Genomic DNA, 25,331 nt, shown 5'->3' with positions numbered 1-25,331 from the left:
CAAGACACATACAGATACAATGAAAGGAGGATAATATCCATACCCACAATCTAAACGCTTTACCACTAGTTGTAATGTCCATATTACTTCATGTGGCTAAAGTGTTATACAAGCACTGTAAGGACCTGAAGTGGATAGTGAAAAATCTGAACTTCCTCTATTTAAAACTGAAAAGTAAACGGTCTGTATTTTAGTTCATTAATGTTAATATTGATGTAATGTAAACATTATTATTAATGTAAACATTTGACTTTAAAGCAAGTCAGTTCACTCGGTGGTCATTTTGGTAACACTCCAAGGCAGCTACTTTCAGTGTATATAATAACTTGTATCTACTAGAGGCCAAAAAGCTAAGATTATCTTTTAATAACATATTTCATATCAGCAGTAAAATCTGACAACGATATCAGAAATGTATATATATGTATTACATATAATAAGTTAATACATTCAGAGAGCCTGAAACTAAAATTCTCAAGATGTTATTCACTAAAAATAGCTCTTAAATATTATTTGCATATATTTATCACATCAGAGGTGTGTAACACCAATTGCAATGTCTGTAATTTCTGTTCACTTCATTATTGAACTTCGTTGTCTCAAAATATAACTGTAATTAAATATTCTAAAAGATGCTTAACTGTTTTGAGTTTTTTGGACTATATAATCCTAAATCTGGCAATATAATATTGTCCCTTATATACTAATTTTCTTGTAATGACCACTAGATGGCAGCAAGGTCTTTTACTAAAGCTCCAAAATGCAAACAGAGCCCCTTGATTGAGAACCAGATAAGCCTGAAACCATACAAGATGAAATAATGAAAATGAGGTGTGGGGTAAACTGTCGATCCTGGATACTACATTACATAATCTAAACAAAGGCAAAAATTTCAATGATCAACATATTAGACAGGATATTAAGATTAATGTGAGCTTTGTTTGAGGATCCTTTGGGATCACAATGTTGTATCTGTCTCAAAACATTTCTTGAGAAAATAAGTGGAATCCACACAACATAAACATTTTCATTCTCTTTGGAGCATTTATTTAGGAGTATCAGACAGGATGTAACTGAACTCAGTCAAACACTGCTTCAAACTAATAAGGACAGGTTACATTTGGGCTCTCCCTACTTTTATATAGATTAATTGGTAACTCTTTATTTTAAGGTGACATAGTTACACTTTCTACATGTACCCTACTATAGTCGATAATTACAAGTAACTAACCCTAAACCAAACCCTAACCCTAACTGTAACTCTATAGTAAGTACATGCAGTTAATGAATATTAATCAGTACTTATTTGTGTAAGTACAGTGCAACTACATCACTTTAAAATAAAGTGTAACTGATTAATTATTTTTGCAACTTCATACTTTACTATATTGTATAAGAAGGGTTCAATTAAAAAAAAAAAAATTGAGGCAACTCTTTTTCTATAATAATTTTCACTGATTATTGCACATTAAAAAAATAAAATAAAATTATAATACAACCATGATTTAACCCTAAAAATGTAGACATTGATTAATGTAAATCTACATCATAGGCATGTTATTCTGATCTCATAATATAACTGAAGTTTCTATTTAACTAAAGTTTCTCCTATTCACATAAAAAAAAACAATTAAGTTGCAGAGCAAAACAGACATTGAGAAAGACACAAAGCAGCCTCTATTGGGTGTTGCTATGACTGTAGTGATTGTCGAAGGCTTATTAGTGATTGTAGAGGGTGTAGAGGGCTTAACTGTGGTTGTTTCTACAGAGGGACTCTTTATAGAAGTGAAACATGTGCCCACATTTCCCACCCTATCCACAACTACCAGCTCTACTTCCTGAGAACAACAGGAAGCATTGTAGGATGCCACAGTCACATTTGTGCCATCCTCACCTATTACAAAGCTTAAGCTGAGAGAGCCGTTCCCACGGTTGAAAGACACACTGGATATGCCTGTACCATTACCGTCCGTCAAGTTGGCGGATATTTCCCATGATGCTGTGCTGCATTCCACAGGACAGTCAGCTTTGATGCTCACTACCTGACAGACAGGGCTAAAAAAATCAGTGACCTGCCAAAACAGAAAATAATAACGGAGGTTAATCAGAGTCAATGAAAATTCAAATGCTAATACTGTTTGCATCCAAAACAATGAGCTATTCTCTTCAGTGGAGATCAGTTACAGTACAAATAAAATGTAACAAAAGTCAAACTAAAGGTAATTATTAATAAAGTCTACCCTTGCTGGTTTCATAACAGCTACCTTAGTCATGACACTGAACCGCAGTGCCACGTAATTCGAGTCTCCGGACCCTTGATCTTCTGCTTCAATAGTGAGTGTGACATCCGTCCCCGACTTTGTGTCAGAAGGTGCAGTCAGGGTTACAGTTCCCTGAGCGCTGCCCTCTGTCCCCATGTTCAGAGAGCTGGGGAAAGACACGCTGAAGCCACGGTCAGTCCGGGCTCGGATAGTATATTTGCTCTCTGTAGGATTACTGACCAATGTAAAGTTGAGATCAAAAGGGATTCCAGGCTCTATAGTGCTATTTGGTTGAGCCTGAGAAGGGATATGGTTAATATGGTTAGAAATATTGTCAATGTATTGTCAATGTGTCAATGATTTTTTTGTTGTACTATCCCTTTAAGCTCACCGTGATGGTAACTCTAGAGCCTTGTTGCTGTGTGGGTGACTGTCTCTGGAATTGACCAGACAAAGATCGAGTCGAGTCATTCGACACCCCTTTGAGTTGGACCACAAATGCCCCCTCTGGGATTCTGTCTACGTTGACCAGGAAGTCTGTCGCACCCACTGCTTTGATGGTTCCATTAACAACACCAGATCCTGAAGCTTCAACTAGAAGCACGTCAGTCACTGTGACTGAATCTCCTCCAGTCACGGAGACAAGCAAAGTAGCATTCCGACCTGATCAGCAATTAGAGAAACATTTTTTTTAATTGATATTGATGACACTAAAAAAGTGTTCTTCATGTTTATACATTCCTAGATCAGTAAGATTTAAAAATAAATAAATAAATAAATTATATATATAAAACTTTGATTCTGCATGGACAGAATAAATTAATCAAAAGTGACAGTAAACACATTTATAATGAACTCTCTATTCATCAAAAAACCTTAAAAAAAAAAAAATCAAATATCAGCACCCAAAGCAGCACAACTGTTTTTTACATTGATAATAAGAAATGTTTCTTAAAGGGTTAGTTCACCCTTTTCAACCTCATGTCGTTCCACACCTGCACTGTAAAAAATCAAAAGCTGAGAAAACTTTGTTATCTGAAGATGAACAATAATCAAAAGCTGAGAAAACTTAAAAGTTTAAAGGTGTCATCGAATTGAAAATTGAATTTACCTCGGCATAGTTGAATAACAATAGTTCAGTATATGGAAATGACATACAGTGAGTCTCAAACTCCATTGTTTCCTCCTTCTTCTATAAATCTCATTTGTTTAAAAGACCTCCGGAAAACAGGCGAATCTCAACATAACACCGACTGTTACATAACAGTTGGGATCATTAATATGTACGCCCCCAATATTTGCATATGTCAGCCCATGTTCAAAGCATTACACAAGGGCAGCCAGTATTAATATCTGGATGTGCACAGCCTGCAGGGCTTTCAAGTCTCACGCATTGAGCGTGAGACACACGCATTTCAACCCGTTCACACGCTCACACGCCACACCTTGTATTTCTCACGCAGAGAAATCTCCAGGATAACGCACAACAAGTTGCGCCTCTATTATAGGAATCAAGCGAGTTCCCCATAGAGTAGAAGGCCCTGCCACGCACCAGTTAATCTAATAAAAAAAAATATAGCTACCGAACAGCCAATCAGAAAATAGAATTGCTGTATCCGGGTAAGATTTAGATATTCCCGCCACAACAACGTTTACGTTCTGATTCCAACGACACATTCTGTGATTCACGGGCTCGCGCACTGATTCAGATGCTCGCTGAAGTAGTTAGAAGAGGACATCTGTCAGTCACATTGATTCACATCTGGCTACAGACTGATCGTGATCGAGTCATGGGATCATATTCTATGAGTACAGTAAGTCATCTCATCAAATTGCTGGGGAATATTTGTGTCCAGGCAGCTGGTAAGTTAGTTAACAGTTTGACCAGAGTACGTTACATGAACTAGCCTAGCTAGTAGGGATGGGCATTTTTCCTAAATATTGTATTACATTATTTTGAGAAAATGAGAGAGACTTTTAAAAAAAATTTTATTCAAGTTGTCGTCCCCATTTCTGAACAAACTTATGATTAGGTAATATACACAACAAGCTTATGTTTTATCTTAAGGTTTTCATTCAGTTTTAAACATTAAATAATAGGCACTTTGTGTAAACAAAAAATATAGGCCTAAACAAAAGCATTATAAGCTCAAGCACCGAGCGGGAAAAAAACATTAGTAAAGCAGAGCGCGCCAGTTATCATGCAGAACGTAACGTACATATAACGTATACTAGAGTCGGAATATGGTTACCATGTTTATACTGTTTCACATTATAATGTTGAGGAAAAACAATAATATAATGTGTATGATTATATTCAGGGGTGCACATTAGAGGTACGCAGGTACGCATGCGCGGTAAAAAAATAAACTATGCTTACCAGAAAACATGGAGGGAAGCGCTTTTGAGTACCGGTTCACAGGGATACGTTTACTTACTGGATTAGGATTTTTCTCCATCTCTGGTAAGATAGCAATCATGATAATATGTGTGTTCTTTAATTATTAGGTGTGCAACGGATCGCAATCCGTGATCCATACGGATAAGGTCCAACGGTTCGGCACGCATGTGATTCGCGGATTAACTGCTATATTTAATTTATATAGAGTGAAAGTTCGTAATTTGGACGTGTTTTGTCTCGCCAATTAACACATTCAAACGACTTTAAAAGCGGAAGAAGAGGCGAAAATCAGGGCTCGTGAACTGTAATCTGTGCGCACAGCCCCCCGAAACGCGCGCATGATGAGAGTCAGACAGCGCACGAACACCGAATTAATTCCGCTTTCGCGTTTACTTGCGCTTGAAAGGAAACCTATACACAAAATTATGTCAAAATACCTGTCTCGGCAAGTATTCTCTCGGTTATGTCACAAGTGAAGTGTTGAGAAAGAAACCGGATGTGTGTCAGTTATTCGGTCCGTGCTTCCTTCTTAAAGTGACAGCAGCCTTTGCTTTTTTTTTAATGTTAGTAAAAAAAAAAAAAAAAATCATTATCATCATCTACCATGTTCGAGAGAAAAGAAGATTAGTGAGGAGAGCAGTCAGGAGGAAAGTGATTAGGACAGCTTTTAGGATGTGTCGTGTAAAGTGTGAGTACCAAGCAAAATCTCCATGTAACGTTACTCCCTTGAGAACCAGACCAAAAAAGTTATGTGCACCCCTGATTATATTACCATTATCTCTCTCTCTCACACACACACACACACTTACCCACTCACTCACATACACACTAAAATGCTGAATTAAATAAATATTTTTTTATTTGTACGAATGTGTCATTTTTCATATTAGACCCCCGTCCCCACCCAAACCCCCGTTGCTGCCGCTGCCGAAATCTCACTCTGAACTCAGTTCAAAACTTGAGAGCCCTGTGCACAGCTGAATCAACAGACTAGGTAAGCAAGCAAGAACAACAGTGAAAAATGGCAGATGGAGCAATAATAACTGACATGATCCATGATATCATGATATTTTTAGTGATATTTGTAAATTGTCTTTCTAAATGTTTCATTAGCATGTTGCTAATGTACTGTTAAATGTGGTTAAAGTTACCATTGTTTATTACTGTATTCACGGAGACAAGAGCCGTCGCTATTTTCATTTTTAAACACTTGCAGTCTGTATAATTCATAAACACAACTTCATTCTTTATAAATCTCTCCAACAGTGTGTAATGTTAGCTTTAGCCATGAAGCACAGCCTCAAACTCATTCAGAATCAAATGTAAACACCCAAATAAACACTGTACTTATGCGATTAGACATGCTGCATGACGAACACTTTGTAAAGATCCATTTTAGGGTTATATTAGCTGTGTAAACTTTGTTATGCAATGATAGAGTCGAGAGCTTGGGAGGGGGCGGAGAGCGTGCGATTTAAAGGGGCCGCAGCCTGAATCGGCGCATTTATATTTATGCCTCAAAATAGGCAGTTAAAAAAATTAATTTAAAAAAAATCTATGTGGTATTTTGAGCTCCAATTTCACAGACACGTTCAGGGGACACCTTAGACTTATATTACATCTTGTAAAAAAACCTTCGATGGCACGTTTAAGGCAACAAACTTCAGCAGATTTTTTAGTTTTCTTAACTTGTTTCTTAATTCAGTTTATAAAACTAAAGTTGAGAAAACTCAAAAATCTGCTTAAGTTTGTTGCCTTCAACTTTTACATTTTTTCAGCTTTTGATTATTGTTCATCTTCGGATCACAAATTAAGATATTTTTCAAACTGAACGAGAATGAATGAGATGACTCAAACGAACAAACAAGAATTGAACAGAACGTGTCAGTGTTCTGATGTAGAACCTGGAATAGTTGAATAAAGTTATTTTGTTTGTTTGTTGTAGTTTGTTTTACCCCATGATTTACTCACCATCAAGCCATCCCAGATGTATATGACTTTCTTCTTTCAGACGAACACAATTGGAGTTTGTGTAAGAAAAATATCCATATTTAACACGTTATAAAGTAATATATAACTAGCTTCTGCCAGACCGCTTTCCAAATTCCACTTAAGAAACAAGCTGACACGACGCTGGTCTGGCGAAAGCTAGTTATACGTTACTTCATAACGTGTTAAATATGGAAATTTTTCTTACACATTCACATCTCTTTGCTTCAGAAGGCCTTCATTAACCCCCGGAGTACGTTTTTGATGTATGGATGCACTTTTTTGAATTTCAAACATGGTTTCCGTGCACTGGCATTATAAAGCTTAGGAGCATCAGGGTGATTATTAAAATAACTCCAATTTGTCTGAAAGAAGAAAGTCATGTACACCTAGGATGGCTTGAGGGTCAGTAAATCATGGGGTAATTTTCATTTTAAAGTGAACTAATCCTTTAAAGTTGAACAACTCTAGTTATGTGGATAATATTACTGATATCTTTACTACCTTTCTGGACCTTGAATGTGGTAATTAAGTTTTTTTTTCTATGGGGGATCAGAAACCACTCAGATTTCATCAATATCAATATCTTTCAATATCAATATTTCAATATCTTAATTTGTGTTCTGAAGATGAACAAAGGTCATACGGGTGTGGAACGACATGAGGGTGAGTAATAAATGACAGAAATTTAATTTTTTGATGAACCATTTAAGAACCAAATCAGCATATTAGAAAATTTCTTAAGGATCATGTGACACTGAAGACTGGAGTTATGATGCTGTAAATTCAGCTTTACCATCACAGGAATAAATTACATTTTAAATTATATTAAAAGAGTAAACAGTTATTATAAATCGCAATAATATTTCACAATATTACTGTTTCTACTGTATTTTTTTAATCAAATTAATACAGCCTTGGTGGGGATAAGAGACTTCTTTCAAAAACATTTATAAAATCTTACCGACTCAAAACTTTTGAACGGAAATATCAAATGATAAAAGATGGTATCCTACCGATGAATGGACGATTGGCTTTTGGTGCGAGGTCACCTCCCTCTATCAGCTCCGCAAAGTTAAAGAGAAAGTTCACAGAACTCTGACCTGTAGTAGTCACAATTAAAATATAGTGACTGTAACTATTGCAAGATGCATAATTATTACAATGTTCCGAATGAAAACATTTCTCTGATTTTCTTTTAAAAACTTAAAACATATATGGCAGAATAAAAATCTTTACCAGTGACTTTAAGGCTGTAGAATCTTGTAGAGTTAATGCTGATCTTCCATTCCCCTGTCTGGTTGTCAGAGTTTAGTTTTACTCTCCTTAAATTCCCTACAGTCAGGATGCTACCCAGAGGACCATCTGCCACTGAACCTGCCTGAGACACACCTGAAAGACAGGGGATTCATAGCTTATTTTTACAATGGTTTTGGCAACTAGATTTTTGTATTGCAGAATATAAAACCCTCATATTAACACACAATGTTCAAGGTGTTTTTGCTCACCTGTAGGGCTGTAGAGGGTAAAAACTGGAGAGTCTCCGGTGATATACACAGTCACATTGGACAGAGATGGATCCAACAAAAAAGAAAATATTTCTGCAATAGCTGGACTTCTCTCTACATAAAGAACAGTCACCTTCAAGAAACACAGAGATGTTTTCAATAATTTGCAGTTTCATAGCAAAATTCCAAAGAACTGTATTTTTGGGTGAAAACCCATTCTTCTTACATTTTTCCATAATAAATATGTTATAGTGAGTTTAAAGAGATAGTTCAAACTAAAATACAAACTCATCTGTCCTTTATGTTCCATGATGATTTTACTTTTTGATTTATCTCTTTAAGTCACTGTCAGAACATACCAGGGCTGAGGTAGATGTATCCGTAATGACTGCAGTGGCCTGAGAAAGTGAAGCCCTTGTGACCTCTATGGCCTGTCCACCAGAAATATGAGCCAGGTCTCTGTACAGCTGTATGTCTGACTGAGTAATTGATCTTGAATTAAACTGTTGAGATTGTGAGACATCCCGTCTTCTACGGAATGAGAGGGCGTTAGTCAACATGAAAGTGACCTGGATGCCAGGGAGAAAGTGCAGAGAGCAGATAGAAATGTAGAAAAATGTCAGCTACAATTCAACAACACATTAATTTAGCAGCAATGATGTAGAAGTGAAGTGATCTGCAGGCACTAACTGTAGACTTGGTGCGTTCTATCGTGGCCTGAACGGTGCTTTTTAATTTTGAGTCCTTTGCTGAAGCATCAGTGAAAACAAAAATGTCTGAAGATGGAGGAGCACCTGCTAGTGCCAACTGGAGAACCATGAGGGAAAAAAAAAACAAAAAAAAACAAAGATAAGAGGACCTCTTATAGGATTATTATAATGTCTCAGTCTGGCTTTATCTCAGTCAAACTCAACTTATACTGTATCAGTGTGAATAGGAGTGTTTTTCACAGTTTAAATGAAGGTTTACAAAACTTTTCAAAAGATATACATCAAAAACACACACACCAGCAGTCCTGACAGGCACATCTCTGGTTCGTCTCCTCCTCCAGATGCTGTGAGGGAATTGATTCTCGCTTTGAAAACATCTGCATCCTTAGTCCTTGTCAGAGGTCCAAAATCTGTATGACACAATCACATTACAGAAAGCTATACAGCAACAATAATGTTTTACATCGTTTAATCTTAATATAAGTTTAATAATAATATAACAGGAATATTATGAATAACTTTATATAATTTACTTCCACTAACTGTTGACCCCTTCCTGATTTATTTTTTTTGCATGTTTGTCACACTTTAATGTTTCAGATCATCAAACAAATTTAAACATGAATCAAAGATAACACAAGTAAAACACAACATGCAGTTTTTAAATGAAGGTTTTTATTATGAAGGGCCCTGTGTGAAAAAGTGCTTGCCCCCTAAACCTAATAACTGGTTTTGCCACCCTTAGCAGCAAACACTGCAATCAAGCATTTGCGATAACTTGCGATGAATCGGTTACAGCGCTGTGGAGGAATTTTGGCCCACTCATCTTTGCAGAATTGTTGTAATTCAGCCACATAGGAGGGTTTTCGAGCGTGAACCGCCTTTTTAAGATCATGCCACAGCATCTCAATAGGATTGAAGTCAGGACATTGACTAAGCCACTCCAAAGTCTTCATTTTGTTTTTCTTCAGCTATTCAGAGGTGGACTTCCTGGTGTGTTTTGAATCATCATCCTGCTGCAGAACCCAAGTTCGCTTCAGCTTGTGGTCACGAACACATGGTCGGACATTGTCTTTCAGGATTTTTTGGTAGACAGCAGAATTCATGGTTCCATTTATCACAGCAAGTCTTCCAGGTCCTGAAGCAGCAAAACAGCCCCAGACCATCACACTACCACCATATTTTCAGTGTTTTCAAATTACTCTGAAACTGTAGTTTGGCAAACTACAAGCTACTCATAAATTAAAGTAGTTAAACTACAGTCAAGCTACCCTTCTGTAGTTACAAGTTACTATCAAAAAGTAGCTAGCTCCATTTAAACTACTTTGATTTTTTATTTTTTTGAATGACATAACGTGTATTACAAATAACTGAATAACTGTTAATGAAGAATGTTTAAGTATAAAATGTTTGGGGTTTAAAACAACGCAATGCACTACAATTATGATTTCAAAGCGTACTGTATTATTTTGTAAACTATATCAAAAGATACAATACTCAAATGTAGCCTATATATCTCACACTGACTGTCAAAGTGCAAAATTGCTACAAATGTCACACCAATGCGGTTCTACGCACCTGAGTATGGTACATAGGCGGTAATGCATGAATTTAGTTCGTGATCTAGTAAGATGCTGTGCTACTTCAATGAATTGCAGGCTCGTTAGAATGCAAAACAGAATGTAGCTTGTAGCTTTTGGTCACGCTACACCGCTACTTGCTGGTAAAAGTAGTTAACTACTGGAAAAGCTACACTGTTTTAAAAGTAGCTGAACTACTGACAAGTTACTGAAAAATGTAGTTAAACTAGTAGCATTGCTACATGTAGTTAACTACTCCCCAACTACTTACAGACGTAATGGGACACACACCTTCCAAAAGTTTGTCTCATCAGTCCACAGACTATTTTCCCAAAAGTCTTGGGGATCATCAAGATGTTTTCTGGCAAAACTGAGACGAGCCTTTATGTTCTTTTTGCTCAGCAGCTGATTTTGTCTTGGAACTCTGCCATGCAGACCATTTTTGCCCAGTCTCTTTCTTATGGTGGAGTCATGAACACTGGCCTTAACTGAGGCAAGTGAGGCCTACAGTTCTTTGGATGTTGTTGTGGGGTCTTTTATGACCTCTTGGATGAGATGTCGCTGCGTTCTTGTGGTAATTTTGGTAGGCCGGCCACTCCTGGGAAGGTTCACCATTGTTCCATTTTTTTGCCATTTGTAGATAACGGCTCTCACTGTGGTTCACTGAAGTCCCAAAGCTTTAGAAATAGCTTTATATCCTTTTCCAGGCTGATAGATCTCAGTTAATTTCTTTCTCATTTGTTCCTGAATTTCTTTGGATCTCAACATGATGTGTAGCTTTTGAGGATCTTTTGGTCTACTTCACTTTGTCAGGCAGGTCCAATTTAAGTAATTTCTTGAATGCGAACAGGTGTGGCAGTAATTAGGCCAGGGTGTGGCTAGAGAAACTGAACTCAGGTGTGATAAACCACAGTTAAGTTATGTTTTAACAGCGGGGGCAAGCACTTTTTCACACAGGGCCATGTGGGTTTGGATTTTGTTTTCCCTTCATAATAAAAACCTTCATTTAAAAACTGCACGTTGTGTTTACTTGTGTTATCTTTGATTCATATTTAAATTTGTTTCATGATCTGAAACATTAAAGTGGGACAAACATGCAAAAAAATAAAAAAAAAATCAGGAAATTTCACACCACTGTATATGTTCAAGTCATTGTAAGTTCAAGATAGATATGAATATGAACAAAAGTGATGATATCTAAATGGGTGAATAGCAACTATTCAATCCATTTCCACTTGATGCAAATGCCTCAATGAATGTTTGATGCATTCAGGCTCATTTGCACACCCATAATGAGGCATTCCTGTTAACAGCGTGATCAGCCAATCACAGCATTACTACAGCATGCTTTAGGAGCTCAGTGTGTGTCCTCACTGTTTTCACAGTGGGACAGTGTTTTAAAAGCTATCATAAGAATTAGTAGTCAACAGAATGTTAAATCTCTTATTTCTTAATATTTGTTTTTTTACTGTTGATTATTTTGTCATTCAAAACAATGTTTTGAGGCAACTGCCACCTTTTGTTTCTGTTGGAGGAAAAATTTGACTGTATTGTCATGATCTGTGTGTTTAGTTTTATTTTCATGGACTTTTAGTTTATTTCTCTTCATACCTGTTTTGGCCAGGACACTGGGGTTACACCCCTACTGTTTATGAGAAGTACCATGGGATTTTTTAATGACCACAGAGAGTCAGTTCTAAATACACAATATGACCTGGATCATTAAATGGGACTAGAATGTATTCTGAAGGTTCCTCTGATGTTCCTCTCCTGCTGTCTATGATACTGAAGGATACTCTCTTGGCTTCTTCAATGTCATCAGACATACTGCCTGTGGTGTCAATCACGAAAGCCAGAACTGAGGTCTGACTGAGGCCCATCAACCTGAGAGAAAGAAAGAAACAAATAAAACTGGCTAAACCAGAAGCAGTATACATTTCTGACTCTAGGGGTGCAATAACTAAAGAACGTCTCGGTTACAAAGGTAACCCTCGTTCCCTGAAGGAGGGAACGGAGACGTACGCCGGACAGACCGACGAATAGGAATCTCGCTAGAGAGGCCAATCTACTTCGAGTGTAACTAAAACGAGCCAATGCACATTGGCATGCAATCATATGCATCAGCTGCTCGCCTCGCAGCGCGGGTATATAATGAGCAGCAGGTGCGTTGCATCTTCAGGTTTTCGCTGAGGAGCCGAACCAGATAGGCGGCAGCATCAGCGGGGTACAGCGACTGTGGCGACGGGACGTACGTCTCCGTTCCCTCCTTCAGGGAACGAGGGTTACCTTTGTAACCGAGACGTTCCCATTCAGTCGGTCACGTTCGACGTACGTCGGACAGACCGACGAATAGGAATCCCTACCAAAGCGCCACAGGAGCTGCCCCCTTCCAGCGCTCTGTTGTAAGCCACCTGAACCCCCTTGCCTGAGGATGGTGGGACAGGGCTAACACAGAGAGAGTCGATCACTGCTGTTCCCCAAAACCCATTCAGTGAGACTATTGGATAACGCTGGGAAAGCGTACCCTTTCGCTGGGAAAGGAACGCTGCGGAAGCCACATCCTTCCCCGAAGGAGTTATGTGGAGAAGTACATATGGACTAACCCTGTAGGACTGTGCTACATATGGAAGAGCTGGGGTGACTCCAACCCGATGAAGGGTAGGTTCTCCCAGAGGGAAAGACACGGGCTTCGTTTAGGAGCAACCGTGGAACCAACCATATGGGATCCCCGTAGGGTCACACGTATGGAACTATAGTATCTAGCGAATGTGTTAGGTGTCGCCCAGCCTGCAGCTCTACAAATGTCCGTCAGCGAGGCGCCACGAGCCAGCGCCCAGGAGGATGCGACACCTCTCGTGGAGTGAGCATGCAACCTGAGCGGGCAGGGCACACCCTGAGCTTGGTAAGCCAGGGCGATGGCATCCACTATCCAGTGGGCCATCCTCTGCTTGGAGACAGCCTTTCCCTTCTGCTGGCCTCCATAACAGACAAAGAGCTGGTCTGAGGTCCTGAGGCTTTGGGTTCTGTCTATGTACAGTCGCAATGCGCGAACTGGACAGTAAGCCAGGGCTGGGTCTGCCTCCTCCGAGGGCAGCGCTTGCAGGCTCACCACCAGGTCCCTGAAGGGAGTGGTAGGAACCTTGGGCACATAGCCAGACCGGGGTCTTAGTACCACGTGGCTATCACCCGGCCCGAACTCGAGGCACGATTCGTCGACCGAAAATGACTGCAGTTCCCCTACCCTCTTGATGGAGGCCCATGCAACCGACAGCAAAGTCTTCATAGACAGAATCTTTAAGTCTGCCGATTGCAAAGGCTCAAAGGGAGCAATCTGAAGTGCTCTTCGCACCAGAGCGAGGTCCCAAAAGGGTATGGAGGGGGGACGAGGAGGATTTAACCGTCTCACCCCCCTAAGGGACCTGACGACCAGGTCGTGCTGACCAACAGATTTGCCATCTATGTGGTCATGGTAAGCGGAGATAGCAGCAGTATGGACTTTGAGGGTGGAGGGGGACATCCTACGCTCCAACCCCTGCTGCAAGAAGGAAAGCACGACTCCGATCGAGCATCTCCGGGGGTCTTCTCGTCGAGAAAAGCACCACTCGACGATCAGGTTCCACTTCGAGGCGTAAGCACGTCTCGTAGACAGTGCACGTGCCGAAGTGATGGTGTTAAGTACCTCAGGGGGTAAGTGACCTAGAACCTCCGCGTCCCGTCCAGGGACCAGACATGGAGTATCCAGAGGTCTGGACGCGGGTGCCAAAGAGTGCCCCGTCTCTGAGAAAGCAGGTCCTTCCTCAGAGGAATGGGCCAGGGAGGGGCTGTCGCAAGGAGTGAGAGTTCTGGGAAACAGGTCCGGTTGGGCCAGTAGGGCGCAACTAAGAGGACCTGCTCCTCGTCCTCCCTGACTTTGCACAGGGTCTATGCAAGTAGGCTCACTGGGGGTAACGCATATTTGAGAAGGCCCCAGGGCCAGCTGAGTGCCAGTGCGTCTGTCCAGAGTGTTCCCTCGGACAAGGGGTAAAACAACTGGCAGTGGGAGGTTTCCGGTGAGGCAAACAGGTCTACCTGAGCCTCTCCGAACTCTCTCTAGATCAGCTGGACCACCTGGGGGTGGAGTCGCCACTCTCCTGGCAGTTCAGCTCATGATAGCTCGTCGGCCACATGGCTGAGCACACCAGGGACAAGAATGGCACGAAGCGACCTCAGACGCTTCTGACTCCAGAGGAGGAGATGGCGGGCAAGTTGCGACATGTGACGGGAGCGTAGACCACCTTGGCGGTTGATGTACGCAACGGTCGCAGTGTTGTCCGTACGGACCAGTACATGCTTGCCCCGTAGCGGCCCTTTGAGGCGGCTCAGAGCAAGACGTACTGCTAGCAACTTGAGGCAATTGATGTGCCAATGCAGATGGGGTCCCGTCCAAACCCCTGACACTGCATGCCTGTTGTACGTGGCACCCCAGCCGGTGGCAGAAGCATCTGTGAATACCACAGCATGCCGGGACACTTGTTCTAGGGGCACTCCTGCCCGACCACGGACTGAAGGCTTGGCGGCACTCCTGAGTGATTGGCACCCGGAACGTGCCGCGTTGCCACGCCCATCTCGGGTCGTGAAGCCAGTGTTGAAGCAGTCTCATATGAAGCAGACCGAGCGGGGTTACTGCCGCCGCGGCCACCATATGCCCCAGGAGCTTCTGAAAGAATTTCAGTGGGACCGCTGTCCTGCCATTGAACATATTCAGGCAGTTCAAGACCGACTGAGCACGTTCCTCTGTGAGGCGTGCTAGCTGTTCGACCGAATCCAGCTCCATACCGAGAAAATAGATCCTCTGCACAGGGGAGAGTTTGCTCTTTTCCCAGTTGACCTGAAGACCCAACTGGGAAGAGAATGAGCCAGTCGTCTAGATAGTTGAGAATGCGAACACCCTGTTCTCTCATCTGTTCTCCACTGTAGTGAAGAGGACGTCCCTGAACTTGGGGAGATGCCGGGCGAACTGAATCGCATAGCCTAGCCTGATTGTCCGAAGGAGCCAGCGAGATGGACTGGGGAGCGCTAACCAGGCTCGCAGAGACTGTACAAGCGGGACCAAAGGGACCACCGGCGTACCCGCAGCAGGGCAGCGAGGTGGAACACAGGGACGCGGCTCGGGGGTTCTCTTTGTGAGGCGGCCCGAAGCGGCATCACAGTGTGCTAGGCAACACTTACCTGGTTCCACGGATGGACAGAGAGAGCAGTCGAGGCTTTGGCTGCCCGCTGCTCGCTGCTGTCCTCTGGCGACAGAAGAGGGGGATGAGAGTGGTGAGGTTTTTCTCCTCCCACTGCTCTCCAACCCTCTTCAGACCTGGAAATGGAGGAACTGCTCTTTTACATTTGGGTACCGCTGCCTCTTGGGTCAGTGATGAACAGAAACAAACCCAAAAAAAGGATTTACCACCCGGCCCTCCTCCAGGGGTGGAAGACCAGCCCCACCCATCTCTGGGTCGCCCGTCTCAGGGGTGATTCTCACCAAGCACTTAAACCAACCACTTAAACAGCTGCAGAGATGGGAGGCGTCATCTCCCCGCAATGGACAGAGCCTGCTGGGCCAGAGTTTCTTGCAGGGGATGATACCCTTGGCGACGAGCAGACTGAGGGGCGGCCCAAGAGGAACTCAATGGTTTGTCATTAGAAGCTCCCCGATCCGCTACTAACTGAGGAGAACTGCTGGGCTCAGTCCTCGACAGTGTCACCGAAAAGGCCACCTTGTAAGATGGGAGCATTGAGAAAGCATTTTGCTTGACAACCTCTCGCACCTCACAAGGTAGGCCAGGGGGCACTTCTGGACCACTGAGGTGGACATCGTGTCCACTGAGGTGGACACCCCAGCACAGAACTACCCTCATGCAAAAAGAGTGCCTTGGCCTCACATGCAGGGTGGGTGTGGTCTGTGTACAGCCACCCCATCCAAGAGGGTAGTGAGAGAGGAAAAACTTATGCAGATTTTGGCACTTTTGGCATTCCATATTTATGGCACCAATATACCCCCATACTGCCAAGTTTTCCATGCACATCTGGAAGACCCAGGAAAGCATCGCTGTAAACTCCGAATCTGAGTCAGCATAAGCACACACCATTACAGTGGGCAGCGTCACCCTCATTTCCAGAGCATAACAGCTCTCTCTCCGATGCTGCAATCGACGTCTGTCCCTCAGCTGGAGCTCTGAATGAAATGCTAGGTTCCCCTATGAGAAGGACCAGCAATCCAATCCAGAAACTGCATAGCTTGCAATGCGCTAAAGAGGGAGGGGCCCTAAGGGGGTTGGTTCCCCGAAGGAACCCCTCAACCTCATGTCACCCAAGCCATATCAGCAAAGTAGACCTCTTCGGGTTCACCAGAGAGGGCGCTACAATGGAGATTATGCAAGGGAACCGCGCATCTAGAGCGCCGAGCGAGCGCTGGGTTGCCGTGACAACCTATTTTCCCCAGCTTCCCTCTTTTTCTAACCACCCTGTTCCTTCCCAGGCTCCAGCGGCCAACCTGAGCAAGAGGCTGCCTCTGCTAATGGTGCAGGCCCGGACACCCCAATTTCCCTTTCTCAGTTTCCCTCTTTTCTAACCTCCTCATCCCTCCCCTGGCTCCAGGGGCCGACCGAGCGTGAGGCTGCCTCCGCTATCGGCACAGGCCTAGACGTCCTACTTTCCCTTCCTTCCTTTTCTAACCACCCTGTTCCTTCCCAGGCTCTAGGGGCAAACCTGAGCGTGAAGCTGCCTCCGCTAACGGTGTAGGCCCAGATGCCACAATTTCCCTTTCTCAGTTTCCCTCTTTTCTAACCTCCTCATCCCTCCCCTGGCTCCAGGGGCCGACCAAGCGTGAGGCTGCCTCCGCAAACGGCCTAGGTCCCGGCCTTTCTTCCTCCTTGCTCTGTCCCACAAGCAAACGCAGTTCACCCTGTCTACTACACTGATGCCCATCCCACCAAATGCTACAGCCCTGGAACCAAACCATGTTGCCAACAACATCAGATCCTCTTAGAAATTCAAGCTGTTGTCACCAGAGGTGGATATCTGAGCTGATATTTCCATAAACCACCCACAAAAAACTCTCCTCGACACCTCTCTCAACTTCATTCTTCAAGCTGCCTCCCCTAGAACCCTACAATCCATTCTGCATAGGAGCAGCAACTACAGCCACCCAAAAAGGCCACTCCCAGCATCAGATTCGAACATTTGGTCCCTGGAAGCTTAAGAACTACATCCGATCTAATCACTTCCATATTAAAGAAGCCCAACGAACACCTATCGGTTAGTTTCAGCTCCAGCTCATTCTCTCACACATACCCGCAAGCCACCATATCCAACTAAACCAATACCATCATTCCAATATAATGAAAATTTTCTATCATTGCCGCAGCAGTGATGTCACCCTGGCTCCCGCAGGAGCCCAGTTATTCTGGCTTTTCTCTCCACTGCAGCAGCAGTAATGTCGCCTCAGCTCCCGCAGGAGCTCAGTTCTTCAAGCCAATTTCTCCACTGCCGCAGCAGTGTCGTCACCTCGGCTCCCGCAGGAGCTCAGTTCTTCAGGCCAATTTCTCCACTGCCGCAGCAGTGATGTCGCCTCGGCTCCCGCAGGAGCTCAGTTCTACTGGCTATTTCCCCCACTGCCGCAGCAGTGATGTCACCTCGTCTCCCGCAGGAGCTCAGTTCTTCAAGCCAATTCCTCCACTGCCGCAGCAGTAATGTCGCCTCGGCTCCCGCAGGAGCTCAGGTCTTCTGGCTATTTCCTCCACTGCCGCAGCAGTGATGTCGCCTCGGCTCCCGCAGGAGCTCAGTTCTGGCTAATTCCTCCACTGCCACAGCAGTGTTGTCACCTCGGCTCGCGCAGGAGCTCAGTTCTTCTGGCTATTTCCTCCACTGCCACAGCAGTGATGTCGCCTCGGCTCCCGCAGGAGCTCAGTTCTGGCTAATTCCTCCACTGCCGCAGCAGTGATGTCACCTCGGCTCATGCAGGAGCTCAGTTCTTCTGGCTATTTCCTCCACTGCCGCAGCAGTGATGTCGCCTCGGCTCCCGCAGGAGCATTGGCTCGTTTTAGTTACACTCAAAGTAGATTGGCCTCTCTAGCGAGATTCCTATTCGTCGGTCTGTCCGACGTACGTCGAACGTGACCGACTGAATGGGAACTTTGCGTATCCACAGCATCAGCAGAAATTACATTCCCTCCAACCCCCCCCCAGAAATGAATTTTATTACAGAAGAGCCCAAAACCATGCGTGGTGCAAAAGGAAGGTTCATGTACCGAAGAAAGTCTCGGTTGCCTGTGGCCAGTCGGATGTCTTGCAACATTTCCATAGTAGCGTTAATGGCCAGGTCAGCAGCACGCTGGTGAAGAAAGCCATGATTTGAGCTCATGTCATCCTTATTGATGCCTCCGATGGGGTCTCTAGAACTGGTCCTATCAAGAAGGCCGCCATGGCTACACTTGCCTAAAAGAAAATTATGTCAGCATATAGATTTGTGGTCCCAGTTTTCAAACATCCTGTGGTCTGTGATGATAGTAGGCCTAAGTAGGCCTAATTGAAAGGCAGATCAATACTACACATGGGATGGTAAGCTTCCTTACCTGCAGGTTTTGCAGAGAAGATAATGTTGAAATATCCTGAGGTTAGTTTCTTATTCAGTAATATTTCTGGGAGAATATTATCACTACAGTCTTTCCCAATGCAGTTTTTGCATGTTGGTGTGCTGCGGTCTGCACATACAGATAAAAGATAAGAATGTGAAGTTTACATCATAGTGTGGCAAAACTAGCTTCTAAATGCTAATATAAATTGTATAATGAATGTAATTTTATTTTGTCATACCTGCTAGATTGTTGAGGGGAAGGTCAGGTCTGATCAGATTGCTGAAAGGAGCAGTGCTTCCCAGTTCCACCCAGTTACTGTGGCTATAGAAATCCTGCATACAAACATACTCTAGTGACCAACAACACCTTGTTCACGTGTTCACATAATTCACACACACACACTCACTGTATATTCAGTCCTCTGACCTAACCCCTAAATCTACCCATCACAGAAAACTTCCTGCATTATTACGTTTTCAAAAAACATAATTAATGATTTACTGTATTAGCCTTATTGTTATTTATTACAAATTAAATAACACTGTCCAAAATTCTAAAACCCACAAATTTTGACACCCTTGGTAAAGGTGCCAATTTCAGAGATATTTTACTCATAAGAATTTCTAGGGGTGCCAATAATTGTGGCCAACATGCAGAAAAACATTTATTTCATTATGTGAGTTTCCCCCAACATTTAATTATTTTACTTCAATGAAAGGTTAGAATTTTGTAATTTCTTTTTAATGAAAGATCAAAAGGATAACCAATGCAGATTTATTTTCACAGCTGCCTTTGCTCATATTTACCAAGGGTGCCAATATTAGTGGAGGGCACTGTATTTATATACTTTGTGGTTGTCAAACATAGTGGAACATGTGCATAGTTCATTTGAAGTGGTTCAACTAAACCTGTATAATGGACTTTAGCAGAATTGACTTCATAAAACACCTTGAGAACTGATAGAAAATGGTTAAAAAAAAGTTCAGAGAAAGCTCCGTCATCATGTTTGCATATGTTACGTGGTTTAACTTCGTTTTCTATGCAATGAAATTCAAATATATATATATATATATATATATATATATATATATATATATTATATATATATATATAGCCATTTTAAACAGCATAATTTTTTTAGAAAGTCCAGGAAGTCCCCAAACGTAACTAGTAACTACTAGAGCTAAAACAAAGGTTACAGTTTTCTCAATCACTTTGGCTCAGCTCACTTTTTTTTTCTCTCAAAACAATAAGTTCAGGTCTCTGAAGAATTAGTTTTTTGTTCACATCAGATTTGGATTTCTTACTGATTTAAGCAATTTGCATGTGTTTTGGCATATATGTGCACAAGAATAAATACAATTGTCTACAATTTGCACAATATCTAAAAGCAAAGGCTTATTGATCAAAAATTATGAGTTGATTCTCAGTGAAACTAGCAAACTCTTCACAACTTCTAAACATTCTTTTATCGAGTGAGCCTCCACATGCAGAATGATCCATTCAGTTATCAAAATCTGTCAGACATGCATGTATATTTTATAAATACATTTGATATTGAATATTTGTAATGTCTGCTGAATTGGCAAATGGCATGCCATTGAAATGAAATAGGAATCACAATCTTACCAATCAACCAATCAAGTTTGGAAGCATACTGACATGATCCCAGTAGGCCCTACTGTGTCTTTTGTTTTGTATGGACTTTTATGTTGAAGTGCCTTCTCTGATCTCATTTTGTTTCCATGTTCTTTTCTTGTTTGGTTTCTGTCTCCCATTGTTGTCACTGAACACACCTGCTGTTAATCATCTACTCATCGTTCTATCATGTATTTAAGACCTTGGTTTTAAGTTATAACAACAGCAGTTTATTTTTGTAGAAATGTGTTACATATGAACTGACAAAACACATTTGTCATGGAAGAACAATTAGAGGAAGAAATGCTGTATAGAATACGTAAAAAAGAACAAGCAACTTATTTTTTTATGTAAGTACATAGTAGATAAGGAAACCTAATATAAATTATGACCAAATGTCCATTTTCTTTGTGTACTACAGTATTGACTTTTCCTTGTAAATTTTACCTACTGTCTGAATCTGTATCTAAAAAGCTCAGTGTGATATACAAGAGCATCCAGCTAGACAAAACTGACATTTTTGTATAGTGTAGAAAACATACAGTCATATAAAAAGTAGAAAACACATGCAATTTGTATATAACAAATATTTCCATAGTGAAAAACATCTAAACATTTTGACCAGTGTAGCTTACATGATGACATTATTTTGGTGCCATTGGTCAATTTACTGACACATTAGGTTTTGAAGCATGAATTAAATGTTTCGGGTGAGTAAATACATTTTGCAGATGCTATAGAGTTCTGATGTTTCAGCGAACAGTTGTGATTAGCACTTACAGTTTAGCAAATGTTTTGAGAAATGTGCCATAGCAATTAAGAAAAAAACCTTAATACATAAAATAAGAGAAGAGAGAATTGGAACCTCTATATAAGTAGAGCTAGGAATGACAAGGTCATGGGTTTGATTCCATGGGAGTGCATGAACTTATAACATAGACACTTTGGATAAAAAGTGTCTGCCAAATGCATAATTGTCATGTAAATGTAAAATAAAACCCAAATATAATATGCTGGTATAGGACCAGATTGGAATATTTAAAAAATCTCCATTCATAACGTACCTGTAGAGTATGACATAGAGCCCCCATTGTGATACGGGCAGAGATGTAGCTCCCCTGCTGAACGCTGGCCTTTACTGCAGCCATGCCACGAGTGATGAGTTCCCGGCCCTCAACGAAAGCCTCATCATCTACGTGCCGTGCCGCACTCAGTGCGAACACTGCATCTATGGCTGCATTGCTTAGATAAATCTCTGTTATAGCTAAATTAAATCCCAGTGAAGAGAGGGCAGAAGATGAATCAGGAGACGTTGCGCAGGCTTTCTGGACAGCAGATGCAGTCAGTTTGTTGTTTATCTGGAGGTGAGGTGTGGAAACAGGAGAGTGTTAATATTATTATTATTATTATTATTAAAGACATTACTCAAATTCCCTCTGTTTTTCAGTTTTCTGTTTAGGTTTCAAATCAGGTCTGTGTGTAGCATAACTTGAGACTTAGTAACTTTAAAAAACAACACTTTCAAAATTCACATTTGAGATAAGACAAACAAACTATGAAAGTCTCTTGTGGCAGGAATGTTAATCACACCCTTTTTTACTCAATAACCCATAGGTAGTTTGCATGACTTAAAGAAACACTCCACTTTTTTTGAAAATAGGCTAATAAAATTTCCGGTTCTGGCGGTACCACTTTTAGCATAGCTTAGCATAGTTCATTGAATCTGATTAGACCGTTAGCATCGCGCTTAAAAATGACCAAAGAGTTTTGATATTTTTCCTATTTAAAACTTGACTCTTCTGTAGTCAAATCGTGTACTAAGACCGACAGAAAATGAAAATTTGCGATTTTCTAGGCTGATATGGCTAGGAACTATACTCTCATTCAGGCGTAATAATCAAGGAACTTTGCTGCCGTATCATGGCTGCAGCAGTGCAATGATATTACGCAGCGTCTCTCACAAACGTCTCCATGGTTGCAAGGCACGTTCCCTGTGCAAGCAGGGGCTCACAGGCGCTGCGTAATATCATTGCACTGCTGCAGCCATGGAACGGCAGCAAAGTTCCTTGATTATTACGCCTGAATGAGAGTATAGTTCCTAGCCATATCAGCCTAGAAAATCACAACTTTTTATTTTCTGTCGGTCTTAGTACACGATTTAACTACAGAAGAGTCAAGTTTTAAATAGGAAAAATATCAAAACTCTTTGGTCATTTTTAAGCGCGATGCTAACGGTCTAATCAGATTCAATGAACTATGCTAAGCTATGCTAAAAGTGGTACCGCCAGAACCGGAGATCGGCTGAATGGATTCGAAAACGGTAAAACTCAACTGTTTAACTCTAGGGGAGTTGGAAAATTAGCCTATTTTCAAAAAAAGTGGAGTGTTCCTTTAAGCCGGGTTCACACTGTGCGATTTATAATAGTCCTTTGCGATGGTTACTTGTCAGACTGTACGAACATGATCCTCATGTCACACTGTGGGATCTCAGCTGTCATTAATGTCAGACTGCACGACAGTCAAAACGCGTTAAAAACGGGCGCGCACATGAAAACTTGTCCGGAGTTTTACATCATAAAAACATACACATTCGTTGACAGTGAGCTGCATTACACGCAGGACTGAAATTGTGGCTAACAATGACATCTCTATCATTAATTTTGATCACGGCTTTTCTTGGAAAAAGAAGACAATTTGACGTTCATCGTAGGAGAAGTCACACTGGAGGATTGTGTGCCAAATCTTCTGACACTGCCAGAATTTCGTCGGAGGTAAAATTTGATCGCAACAGTCATTAACTGGCTGTCGGTGAACATGTCAAACTAGCCATCAAAGACAACAGATTTTAGGCTAGGATTATAGGAATCTTTTAGGATTTGCAAAATTTGTCTCAGACGACCAAATCTTGGCCAAAATCGCACAGTGTGAACCAGCCTTAACATGCACTCACATCGTTTGGCGAGATCTTGCAGCTGTCAGAACAGAAACAAGCTGCTGCTTTTCTGTGTTTATCTCTGTGTGTATGATGTACATTAAATGAGCTTATTTCATCCATTAGATCAAAAGATCTGAAAAAACCCACGTATTTACCCACCCATAGACCCTCCCCACGAAGACATCAGGACAGAAGTGGACAAAAGAGACAGATTAAAACACTAGGTGTAGTGTCTCCCTCGTGTAATCTGATCGAACAAAACCCATCAGGGCCAAAAATGCTAATTATCTTCCTTGTTCTAACAATTCAGTTCAGTTCCATGTTCTTTTCTTACAGCCAGTGTGAAGTCTCGTCCCTGGGCAGTGGCTATATCACGGCACACTTCTGCTGTCTTGCGAAGGATGGCCATCTGAGTGATTTCTCTATGGGTGACAGAGCCATCATGAAAAAGAGGTTTAAAAGCTCCCACCTGGGGGGATTGAAACAAGGTCCCCCAGAGAAGAAATACAGCCACTACAACCAGTGAAGCCATTGCTGTCGACAATAATGGGTGCTGTGGGAAAATTCAGTTTGAAAATTTACTCCTCTCATCTTCTGTCACCATGAAGAAAAGCTTGATGAAACATTTCACTAAACATTATTACAAATAAATATTTATAGCGTATAGTGTTTATAGTAAATGTTAAATGTTAATGTTTAAAGTTATATCTTTAACTGGAAATTTCTTCACAAAATATTACATATCACCCAATCAGAGAAAATTGATGAATAAAAAAAGTTAGAGGATTACCTTTTCACAGACTTTGTGTATACTGTAACTTATGCACAGCCTCTGTCAGCGTATTTATACACTTAGACACGTCATGAATGTCAGCGTCACACATAACTTTGTGATGTAAAGTAGAGATTGCATAAATGAGACTACTTATTGTAAGTGAGAGCGTGTGTTACTAAGAAAATCAGAAAGGAAAAATGTTTACTTCCTTTTAAACCAATTGTAGATTGTGCCTTTTTTCCCCAATACACCCTTTGATTAATCTAACAGTTAGCAAACTTGACTTAACTGTTACCTTAATGGCTTGTAAAAATGCTGTAAGCACCATTAAGTTATTTGAACTTATTTCTTCTCTTTAACTCAAATTGTTATGACAAGTTTTGGGTTTTGATCTCAAGTTTATAAGTTTTTTAAAAAATAAAATTAAAGTAATCCATTGTCTTGACTATTTGTGAGTTGAAACAAAGGTTATCTTTGAGTTGAGTTGAGTTAACTTATGTTTAGTTGAGTTCACTCACATTTTTAAGGCAGCAGGTGAACTTTCATTTCTAAGTTTACCCAGCTGGAAATGTTTTACAGTGAGATTACAAAATAATATTACAGTTTGAAAATTGTAATATATATATATATATATATATATATATATATATATATATATATATATATATATATATATATATATATTAGTATGTGTTAGTCATATATCAACATATGGTGTATCAAAAATCACAATCATACATGTAATTTTATTAATTCAGTCCTCCCAAAATGTATTATAACTTATAATCACTCATGTGACAGGAGTTCAGTTAAGGCCCTGACGCAAGGAAAGGCTGAAGAGTGAAAGCAAATGTAAAAAGCAAAATCAACACAATGTCATGAGTTGCACAATACTGCTGCACCTTAAATGAACTTTGTCTAAAATAAACTT

General features: G+C 41.3%; 1 protein-coding gene across 1 annotated transcript; it reads right to left on the bottom strand.

Annotated features, from left to right (window-relative positions):
- Nucleotides 1–724: 724 nt before the first annotated feature.
- On the bottom strand, nt 725–24,295 carry vwa10.2 (von Willebrand factor A domain containing 10, tandem duplicate 2). Its single transcript, XM_067404097.1, has 16 exons — nt 23,960–24,295; nt 21,755–22,048; nt 19,291–19,384; nt 19,050–19,178; nt 18,726–18,912; nt 12,164–12,333; nt 9,167–9,279; nt 8,850–8,966; nt 8,519–8,728; nt 8,160–8,292; nt 7,891–8,043; nt 7,668–7,754; nt 2,653–2,924; nt 2,265–2,558; nt 1,654–2,072; nt 725–797 (listed from the first exon to the last, which is right to left on the bottom strand). Exons 1-16 carry the CDS (start codon nt 24,155–24,157, stop codon nt 725–727), a joined length of 2,943 nt encoding a protein of 980 aa, XP_067260198.1. The 5' UTR covers nt 24,158–24,295.
- Nucleotides 24,296–25,331: the final 1,036 nt, after the last annotated feature.

Source organism: Chanodichthys erythropterus, chromosome 12, assembly GCF_024489055.1.
Source record: "Chanodichthys erythropterus isolate Z2021 chromosome 12, ASM2448905v1, whole genome shotgun sequence".
Lineage (NCBI taxonomy): Eukaryota > Metazoa > Chordata > Actinopteri > Cypriniformes > Xenocyprididae > Chanodichthys > Chanodichthys erythropterus.
This window is presented reverse-complemented; position numbering and strand designations above follow the sequence as displayed.

Coding starts and splice junctions, on each gene's coding strand:
- vwa10.2 (XM_067404097.1), bottom strand. CDS start 24,157: ATGGCTTCACTGGTTGTAGTGGCTGTATTTCTTCTCTGGGGGACCTTG. Junction 19,385..21,754: donor CTCTATGTCATACTCTACAG/GTACGTTATGAA, acceptor GTTTGTATGCAG/GATTTCTATAGCCACAGTAA. Junction 8,293..8,518: donor ATACATCTACCTCAGCCCTG/GTATGTTCTGAC, acceptor TGTTTCTTGAAG/GTGACTGTTCTTTATGTAGA.